The sequence below is a fragment of the Triturus cristatus genome, chromosome 2_1 (genome assembly GCF_964204655.1).
Source record: "Triturus cristatus chromosome 2_1, aTriCri1.1, whole genome shotgun sequence".
Classification (NCBI taxonomy): domain Eukaryota; kingdom Metazoa; phylum Chordata; class Amphibia; order Caudata; family Salamandridae; genus Triturus; species Triturus cristatus.
The window spans coordinates 506,454,836-506,466,084 of NC_140581.1; the positions used below are offsets into that span (position 1 = coordinate 506,454,836).

The window sequence follows — 11,249 nt, forward strand, 5'->3', positions numbered from 1 at the left end:
CAATTTTTCTGTAGAAATTTGATTGGACGAGCGATTATTCCCACACTTTGCCAATTCAAGGCCGACCTAAAGTGCCCGTTAGGTGAGTCATGGTCATCCAATCTTGCTTCCATATTTTGGGGGCATGTGGAACACATGTTATTTTCATAGAGGAATATTTTTGATATGTGCTTCATTTGCATTTCCAGGTTGCCATTGTGTAGCTTTTGTCCTGATGAAGACCCGCATGACGATCTAGGATCGCTTTTATAGGGTTGAAACGTCGACACTTCTGAGGCCCAGTCCAAGACCTTGTTTCATAACGAATTGAATTCACCTTTAGAAACATTGTCATTTGTTTATCCTTATACTGGCCTGTTTTACTGTGTACATATATTTTCCCTAATCTCTTTGTATATATTACGCACTATTTGTGTCACATATGTCACTATGTCACTTTTTCACGAATTCACTATAATGCTTACATTTTTGGCAGCCTTCCTTTGCTAAAAAGAAATATATGGGTGTGAATATAAATGCTGCAATTTATACATAAAGAATATCTCACCACCCGACATATCTGACTCCACGCAAGTTTATGTGTTTTTGTTTGTTTTTTATGTGTTCTCTCTAAATATGATTTATTGTTTTGTCAATTTATATATTTAGTTTTCTGTGAAAAGTTGTTGTCAAGCAAAGTAATTGTGTGGTCTCACCCGACAGAACCACTGTATTACATATCATTTATACCCAGGTTCTGAGGGACACAGGGTCATCCCATTGTTTATGAAACATATCTTCCAAAGAGGACTGTGGTGGTGGCACTTGGGGAGCAGCACTCACAGCGGACAGAGTCCATGTGAAGGGGGCAAGGTGGTTGGAGCCTTTTCTGTCCCTGGGGACCTGATCAGGTGGCCAGCCAATTATTTCTTGGAATCACTCTGGTGATCCTGGGTTTAAGACGCAGGTCCAATCCTTCTCATTTAGGCAAGGCAGCAAAGCAGCAGTCTTTCTTGCAGCAGAGGTCTAGATGTGTTATAAAGAGCTGGGTCTGAGGGTCCAATATTTATCCTTGGTTTCAGCTTGAAGTAGGAGAAACTTCAAGAGGCTTCCACCTCCTAAGTGTCTGAGCTTCCTTCCTCCCTTCCTTGGCCCCAAGTTGTCTGGGGGACTAAAGACTATTGTGAAACCCTTTGTGAGTATGCTGAAGCAGAGTTTGTGATGTGCAGTTGTGGTAAGTGACAGCACCTCACCCTTATCGTGACAGAGATGGCCCATCCTGCCAACACCTTTTCCCCTCTTTGTCTCACTGTCTGGGAGTAATAGTCAAGACCAACTGGCAGTTACACCTAGTCATGTGATCCAGGAAACAGGCACTAAATAGTTAGGATAAATGAGACTTTACCATTAAAGTTGTTTTTAAATCACATTTCTTTAGACACCAAACGCGATATTCCTACTTGCTCCCAATTGAAAATTATCACTTATTAAATATGATGAGGTAACCCAATGTTCTCCTATTGAAGAGGTAGGCCTTGCAGTAGTGAAAAACGACTTTGAGTTTTGCCACTACCAGAACCTGTAACAGTTAAAAGTACAAAAAAATAACAATAAAATAAAAAAAACATGTCTAACTTTTTAAATACAATGAACTATGCGCTATGGCCTGTATAGGGCCTACCCCAGGGGTGACTTGTATATATTAAAAAGGAAGTGTTAGGCCTGGTAAAAGGTTTACTTTGCCAGGTGGAAATGGCAGGTTTAAACTGCACACACAGGCCACAATGGTAGGCCTGAGACACCTATAAAGGGCTTCTTAGGTGGGTGGCACAATCAGTGCTGCAGGCCCACTAGTTGCATTTAATTTACAGATACTGGTAGTACTTCTTCAATAGAGACCTACAAGTATATTAAATGTAGCAATTGGGTGTAAGCCAATGTTACCATGTTTTAGGATGAGAGCACAAGCACTTTAGCACTAGTTAGCAATGGTAAAGTGCCCAGAGTCCTAAAATCCAACATAAACTGGTTCAGAAAACAGGAGGGTTTTAGGAAAACAGTTTGGAAACATCCCCGCAGAAAGGGCCAAGTTTCAACATCCATGTAGTGGTAAGTCCAAAGATCTGAGAAGACAAAACAATGTATTATCTTCCGTATGACCAGTCTTTAATCCTCTATAAGAAATTGTTTCATATTCCAAACAGTTGCCACAATGTTCCCATCACTTCACTGATTTCAGTATCAAAGTCACCGATGATATTCACTTAATCTACACAGTTTCATGACACAGTTGCTTCTTCAGGGTTGTTAGGTTAAAAATAATAACTATATTTAAATCTATCAGTTTCCAACGAAAATGGTATACATACATACATACAAACAAACCGGCCAAATTGTCTAAAATACATTAAAATTCAAGTAACACATAAAATTCAAGTAACACATAAGATTCACCGGATTATCATATCGTTGAGTATTTAAATACAGTACAATACATTCCTATGTTTATCCAGTTACATCCCACAAAAGTGATTCATGAAAAATGCTTGCATATTTCCTACAAATGAAAAACAAGCAAACCTCACTCTATCAGCCCTGTTATTCCTTTCACATTACGTCTTACAGTGCATCACTATGCAGTCATAATTTTTCCATTTGCACCTTTATAGCTAACAAGTACATTTCAAATATCACAATCTTTAGCGTATGAGCCTTGCTGCCCTGCCCGTGTGTGCGAGGTGCACCTTCCCCATCGTTGACTTTTTCCATATGGTCTGGCCTTGTCCGGCATTGTCTGCTTTTTGGGGAGGCATAGAGCGAAAGATCTCTGGGATGCTGAACTGCCACATTGACGTTGGTCCTCTGATGGCGCTACTGGGTCTCCTGGAAGAAGTTGGGGGGCAGAGATCGAAAAGGGCATTTATTGGAGTAGCCACATTAGTGGCCAAAAGGGACAATGCCCGCACTTGAAGGCTGCCAGAACCCCCTTTTTTGGCAGTATGGAGGAAGGAAGTGGACTGGTGTGCCCGCCAGGTGAAACTGATTCATGAAGCACAAGGATGCCCCCCAAAAACATGTTAAGATATGGGGTGGGTGGTGGGCATGGACCTCCGGTGTAATGCTGTTGTTATTTACAGATATTGGTACTCTGTTCCAATATCCAATGCGCACTGTGATGATGTTAATCGATTGTTGGTGGATGCTGCTGATTATGGTTAAAACAAATACATTTGGTTATTGGAAAAAAAAATCACAAACTTTACTCTGGTAGGTACATATAACATACATAAGTTAGCTCACCTAACAGTGTAATTAGTTCCTATGTTTTGTACAAACTTCGCTACTTTACAATTCATCGCTATGTATTATTAATTCTTCCATGTGCACCTTAACAAGTAGCAAGAACATTAAAATATCATGCTCTTTACAGCTGGCAGTGAAATAACGTACATAAATAAGTCGAGTCTCCTAATTACATGATCAGATCCTATTTTATATACAAACTTCACTACTGATCTGTTAAACTCCACCTCAATATCTCTACACAAAAGTAAAACCGCTCTTGTCGCATTAGGAAGTTAGCACTTGTCATGCTTGAAAGATAATACATTTGAATTGCAATACTGAGTTATGCAGTATAATGATATGTATGCAAAGCTCATTCATCAGTCTTGCAAATGTATATAACTAACACCATCACCATACAACAATCTCAAACATAAACTCTTTAATGAATAACCCTGTGCACTTCACTCGCCTCTAAATCCTATGTATTACAATCGCCTCTTAGCCTATTTAAAATTGCACTACATCCCTCGCATATCACTCCACTTTAACCTTTGTGTTTTATTCCCAGTGAATATGAATTAACTCTTGTTGACAGTTTCTGTATTTTGGCATCTGGGCCTGTTTCATTTGTGGGTCTTGTGCAGGCTGAGAGTTGATTACCTTCAAAGTATGTGCATTATCAAAACAAATAAACTCAAGTCTGACATTACCAATGACCCCTCATCTGTGGCATGACCCATGAAAGAATATATTACACTAAAACACTTTTATCAAGCATGCGTGCAATAACACACCCGGGATTTAGTCTACACCACTTAGTAAGTTATAGTTACCTGGGTCCAGTTAATTTTGTTACAAATTCTATACATACTATTTTCCCTCCTTTTAATTGGTCATTTGTTTAAGTAGGAGCGACACTTGCTGTGTAATGTTGTATTTTCCTTTCATATGGACTATAAAGGTATGTTATCAACCAGTGAATTTGTTTACAGTGCATATAACGGTTTTGTAATTTTAGAACTAGTCTAACAACTTGGATCTCTTTTCCTTAAGGTTGAATATCAGGCTGGATCTTTTGGCCGTCTTCTCCCTCAGCGTTACCTAAATGATCTTGACAGTGCTTTGATCCCAGTGATCCATGGCAGGACGTCAGATTCCAGCAGTTTGCCATTAGTGATGGAGTTGTTTTTTTTCCTCATTGAAAACCTTTTGTAATTTTGGACAATGTATATTTTATTGTATTAAATGTATTCATATGATTTATTACACACCAAAGTTTTAATAAGGTATGCGCAAGGTTTATACACCCCTTTTAAGTTAATAAAATAATTATCACTATCCCTTCTTTTTTAAAGGTTAGAGAAAATGTAAATATCATACAAACACAGCATGTTTAATGTATAAATATGTTTCTGAAGTTAAATATTGAGTGTAGACCCTGAAAACTGCAGACTTGTTATAGCTTTTGGAAAAATGTATAGTGTGCACCACCTACGGTGTTTGATAGTCCTCAGTTTTAACACTTTCATGTAGTCCATATGTCTGTTCAAACATTTAATGGTGCCTAATTATCCTTGGGCTGATAGTGGGATTAACTACTATTAACATTACTGTTCAATAGAATGTATATTAATGATGGTTTAGCCCTTCCTCATAACATGTTATAAAAAGATAACGAAGTCTAGAATTGCATAGATTTTGTTTTTCTGTGAGAAGATTGCTCATTCCAACATGTGGCACTTTTGGTCTTGTATTTGTAATGGGATGAGTAGAAGCCACATAATTTCACTCCAGACATCGTTTCCCTCTTGTCGTGGACTGGATGAACATTTTTAATGTAATGTGAAACAATAAGATTCCTCCTGTTTTTTAATTTTCAGCTGACAGTCTGAAAGTGTTTTGTATTCTTAAGTTGCATTCTACTGGAATTATCCTTTCGTGGTCTGCCAAAATGGGCACACCTAAATGCCCTCTGAATCCCTGCAACTTCCTAGACTGGAAAAATCATTCTAGGAAAATCATTGGATGTGTTAACCATTCTCATTGGACGCACAGACAGTAATAACATGGATGAAACAGAGGAATTAATTCTGAAGGGCTGAAGGTGGCTAATCAATTTGGTTTCTTCCTTTCGGATTGGCTGCATTGTACCCAATCTGAATTTGCTGCTTTGTTTAAGCTTATAGCAATTGCTAAAGCACATCCTTTAGGAGTGCCTGAGAAGTCAACAGCTAGATCACATTACACAGCTCTGCCTGTTGCAGTTCCCGGTATACGGATGTAAGTCCCTAGGAATAGCCCATCCATCCAGTGACGTTCAGGTAGAGGTTCTGCTCGACCCAACAGTTTTGCCAACAAAATGAGGCAAATGCTCTATGAAATGAGTACCCTCGAAAAATAGTAGAAATTGAGCAATGCATAAAATGAAAGTATATTCTTAGTTAAAGTTCACACCTTTTTTCACAGAATGAATGCTTTGAAAGGTAACTGAAGGGCAAAGGGTATTATTTTAGAGATAATGTAATACTTACACTGATTCAGCTAAGGTCTAAAGTCGGCAGCTAGTGGTGCCTGTATTGATTAATTTAAGGTGCTAATCAAAATTGATAAGCACATAGCCAAATTAAATTTCCGGTAAAAATCATATGCTCTAAATTTTAAGACCTCTAACTGAAAAATAAATAGCATCATTTCAGGAATCATTTCAGAACTCAAAAATCTTCTTGCAGTGCTAGTGGAGATTTTCCTCTCCTGATCTTAAAACAGTTATTCAATGTAGCATGTAAAGATCATTTAAGCACATACATGAACGTTTCTATATGGCTATTGAGGCATGAAGAGAGTAAATAGGTTGTATTGAAGTTAGGAACAGTCCATGTGTGTCTCTCCACTCCCCTCTAAGAAGAATACACTTACAAATTGACTAGAGAGAGATATGACTGATGTGTAACTCTAGTTCCAATTCTCAAGATGATCATAAAGGCATGGATCAAAAATTAAGGACAGCCCTGTTTTTCCTTTCTTTCTCTTGAGTCTTCATCTTTCAGCTTCCAACTTCTTTCATATGATCTGACATAAATGTTTAAACACATTTGGGCTACTGCGTTGTGTACATACATGTGTGTGAAAGTTCCATCATCTCTTTCTCTGTTTCGTGACCTCTAAAACATCCTGACTAAGTTTTGTGTTAAGGAGGGAACCTTGGATGTTTTGTTGCAAGGCCTTTTTTAGATCCATTTTCCATTATTAACATAGTTTATGTTGAAAATGTGTGAAGTAGATTAAAACCAATATTGCTTCATTGTGGAGTTTAGCAAGAAATTAAAAGGTAACTACACCTTGCATAGTAACCAGTCAAAAAAATAAGGCTTTTTATGTGTGGGCACTTATTCACAGAGACTTTAGTACCTATGCAAATTACCTATGTGAAGAGGTACATTGATTTATGTGGCAGTTGTGTGCTTGAAGTTTGGTCTTGCCTTGATCCAGTTAGACCAGGCTGAGGTTCCATCACAAGCATGTTGGTCTACAAAACTGCGATACTACAGCATACCCAGCTCCAAAAATGTCTTTCATTGGATTAGCCAAATCTTCAGGTTTTGGGAATGATTGTTATTTTGTAGCCCTGTAGGACAAGAATTTGTCTGCCCAAGAAGATGTTGGAAGCTAGTTACCATGTCCTTTGTTCCATCCACCTGATACTATAGTAGCTCTTTAGATGTAATATGAAATATATTAGATTATTCTAATCATAGACTAGCCATTTTTTTTAAATGTGTAGCTTTGTTTTTTAGATATTTTTCGGTGTACATGGAAAGTTTAGCTTTTTGGACAAGTTTGACACATTTATATGCAAATTTACTTTTTATCCCTTTAGCTGGACATGTTTATTCCATATTAGAACACTTTTTTGTGGGATAGGGCCATGTGACTACTTTATTGACACTTTTCTCCTTGTTGGGGAAAGAGCAAATACGCAGACTGATGGTTCAAGAGTTTTCTGAATTTGAAGTGTAACATCACTGCCTTGCATGTCTCTTGTCTGAGCCAAAGAGTAATACTTCTTATGTGTATTTTTCCTTGTGGTACATTTAACTTTCACTTATGTTACTGGGGAATTTCCATCACATGATCTTTATGCAACTGAGCTGGTAATTTCTAGTCCTCATTGTAATGTCATAGTGTTTGGAAGGAATTTTGGGAACGTCTACCCAGAAAAGGCAAAGTAGATCAGGTCATGTTTGGGAAAGTATTTTTAACCAGATCTGCCAGGCTACTTTGGCCTGGTTAGATTTGTCTGCAGCCTCCCTCTTCACGATAATTTCAAGACTAAAAAGTATCTAGATCTAGAGAAAGACTATTCAACTTTGATGAACAATCTGGTGTTCAGTTAGCACAGCTTTGGAAATGCAAATAAATGTAACCATGTAACCGTGACAATTGCAGTCTTTCTACGTGCAAGAAAATCTGTCACCACAAAGAACTCAAATTCATTATATTTTAGCATACATTAATCAAACCTGTTTTCTTCTTTCTTTGATTCCTACTCAATAAATAGGATAGATTGCTTCCAGATATATAGGCCTATACTTGTGAATAATGGGTCCTTTATTTGTTTCAGTATTTTTCAATAAGCTGCTAATGTGGTGCATAATTATTCTGTTCCCATTGTTGCTCAGCAAAGATAAATATGAATCCATGGTTAGGTTGTTAATTCAACTGTGAACATTTAAACCATGCTCAGTTATTTAATAAACTGTGTAAATTTTGGGAAACTTAATTTACACATATTTTATCATCCTGCACCTTGGTTTCCCTTCCTGTGCCTTAGTCACAGAGCTGAATCTACATGGCAAATAGTCAGAAGCTGTAGAGGTAGGCGCCTGGCACTAAATGACAAAATATTTGTTAAATAATTCAAGTTACATGTTATCTCAGGGACTTGCACTGAGTTAACTATGAGAGTTGAAAAACGACTTGTGCAAGTCATCAAAGGATGCTGAATATGTAGATATTGACATTGTGTGTAATAAATTAACTTGTTTAATTACACCATCAGTTAGGACACTAAAGGTTTGAAATACCTGTTTTTGTGTTATGATGGTATGCTTGGAAAAGGTAGGAAGTATCGGGAATGTTGTAGGTGACTGTTTCAAGTGAACTAACAACAAAAGCTATGTGGGAATAAATGACACAAGAACTAATTCCAAAGTTGACTGAATTTTGATTACTGCATGATGTCCTCTTTTATTTGTAGTACCTTTCAACAAATGTAAAATGGGAGTTCGATGCTGTTTGTTTAATATGGCACAGTTTGATATTTGAAAATCTTAATTGTAAAATGTGTGTATTTTGTGCTTATTACTATAAATGATGTGGTGTTTTCTATAAGAAGTAGCTATTTCATTACCTATATTTATAATGAGCTGATCTGCAATAATTTATAAATAACTAATATATTTTTGTACTATATCAATCAATGGTTTCTTTTTCTTTGTTACTTAAAACAATTATTCACATCAAGCAAGGTGTGCCATCACAATGCATAAATAAATGAGTCATGATTGCAGAGTTTTGTTTATTCTTTTTTCTTAGAATGTTTCATACTTTGAAATATGGATTATTGTTCATCAATTCTTGATTTAGTAGAAGAGGTGATGATTTTTTAATTATCTCCATGTAAAAGAGATGATGGGTTTAGTAAAAAAAAATGAAAAATTGTACTACATTAATAAGTGAGTGTTAAAACAGTGCATTACAATATTACAGTGCAAAGAAAGTATTTTATTGATGACCAGTTTTAGATTTGTGGCGGTACATTCTAGAAGTAGCTATGATTAATAGTTCAAATTAAAAGAGACTTTACACTTTGAAGTGCATTGTTAACTATAGAATAAACTGAGGTGAAGTCTGAGTCTGAAAATGAGGCTAGAGTTATAAGGGGAACACAGTTCAGGCTCCCACAGCACTTAATCAGAGAGACTCACAAAGGTAAAACAGTTTTCCCCTAGGGTATCGATTGGCCTACCATTAGTAGACTTGCTGGGCATAAAAACTACTTTTAAAAGATATGTAAAGAGCCGTAGTGTAAGATTACTTTAAACAAATACAGAGTTGTCATAAACAACTTACAGATTCAAGCCACAAAATAAGAGAAGAGTGAAATTATATTAGCTAAATGCCAGAATAATAAAGGTTAGCCAGATAAGCAATTTACATGTTATTAAAGTAAATTAACCATTTCCTTAGAAACAAATAGTGACATTTCCTCAATATAAATTGTGAGAAAAGATACAAATTGTGACACAACTGGCAAAAACCTATTGTGTATTTTCAGTGGTACTTGAGGACCTAGGCTGTAGTGCTCTGCAATTGCGTGTAATCTGATTGATGTCTGACTTGAGCTGGAGGGAAACTTTGCTTTCAGACTTAGAACATGTTGTGTAGGAAAAATCCATCTAGTCGAATACAGCTGGAGGCTGTTTCCAATGAGGCTTCCTCGAGATAGGATACAGTTGAAACCCTTGATGAGCAGGGAAAATCCGAACTCAACATTTTCTGTAGGAAGAAGTTGTCTTTTGAGAGCAGAGATGTGATGTATGCTGTCACTGTTATGTGTGATCTGGATGAAAATCCAACATGAAGAAAATGGTTCTGATTAATTTATTTTGTTGGTGATTTCCCTTTTTCTTAGAATGGCTTTCACTAGCCATTTGTGAAGAACATTTGTTTCTTCATTGTTAATTTTAGGTTTTTGGCTTACCCGTTTAACTTTCAATTCCTTTTTTCAAAACCCTATTTCCTGCCTTCCATGCCCATTGTAATACCCCCCCCACCTTTTCTACAGAGATTTTGTAACTGTTTATTCCCTCCATGTTCCTGTTTTTCTTTCTAGCCTCCTTACTCCTCCTCCAAATAAACTGCAATGTTTACATGCCCACTGCTCTTCATCGTTCTTTACCTCCTTACTCACACTCCTGTTTTTTTCTTTTTTCAAACCTCTTTACTCCTTTTTTTGCAAACCTCTTACTCCCAGAAACCACTGGCCAGTAACGACTAGCTACTGATCAACTCCTCCCCCTCAGTTTTTTTTTTTTTGCAGAGTTTTATGTAGCGCGAACTTGACCTGAATCCAATCAGAGCGCTTTACATAGCACCAGTTACGTTACATGAGGGGACACATTAATTTTTTTGTTAGGCACGGGGAGATTAAGTGATTTGCCCAGAATCACAGGATGTTCAGCGTCATTACTGACACTCGAACCCACTTCCCCATGTTCGAGGTCGAGCGCCCTAACCGTTAGGCCAACTCTTCTCCCCTGTTGGGCAACCTTCTGCCTCTCTCTGGTACTGAGGCCAGCTTTACTTTCTTTCTCCTTCTCCGGTTCCACACTTCATGCTCGGAGTTCCAAAAACCACGTCAGTGCTGGTAAGAGGAGGGAAATGACAGGTAAATACAAGTGCAGTAGAGCAATAGGAGCTGCTGGGTGGACCAAGAATTATTTAGCCCTGCCAACTATAATTTTGAAGGATACTTAAAAATGGGAAATAAGCCCTCTTCAGTCTGTAGTAGCCGATGTACAACACTCTACAGGTAGTGGTGTAACACAAGGGAATCCTCGTTTAAGGGAATCCTCCGGTGCTTGCAAAACAGGTATCCGCTTTTTAAAACAAAGGGTGGGGGCAAAGCAGATATTTTGCTTCAGCCTCTGCACCGACTCGCTCATCTGTGACATCAGCGCAACGTGAGTTGATGTCACAGATCCCCACTGGACGAGGAAGAGCAAGGAGGTGAGTGCCCTATCCACCAGCCAGTGGGGTTTTCTTTGAGCTTGATGCCTCCCCACATTTCAGGGAGGCATCGTTGGAAAGGGGAGAGTCCCAATTTTCCCGCAATGCTTTCCTGAAACAATTTCCTGCTTGTAGATCATGGTCTCACTTCGATTCACAAGCAGGAAACCAGCTAGGCCACCAGGATATTG

The 11,249-nt window shown here is 37.8% G+C and overlaps 1 protein-coding gene across 9 annotated transcripts in view; it reads left to right on the plus strand.

The window, feature by feature from the left end:
- The window catches only part of ZFYVE16 (zinc finger FYVE-type containing 16), a 602,399-nt gene extending 593,563 nt beyond the window's left edge, over positions 1–8,836 (plus strand). For all 9 annotated transcript variants that reach the window (XM_085632397.1, XM_085632392.1, XM_085632394.1 and 6 more), the window contains one exon: positions 4,321–8,836. In XM_085632397.1, the coding sequence (XP_085488523.1) occupies positions 4,321–4,482 (162 nt within the window). In that variant the 3' untranslated portion in view covers positions 4,483–8,836. The remainder of the gene's footprint in view (positions 1–4,320) is intronic.
- Positions 8,837–11,249: the final 2,413 nt, after the last annotated feature.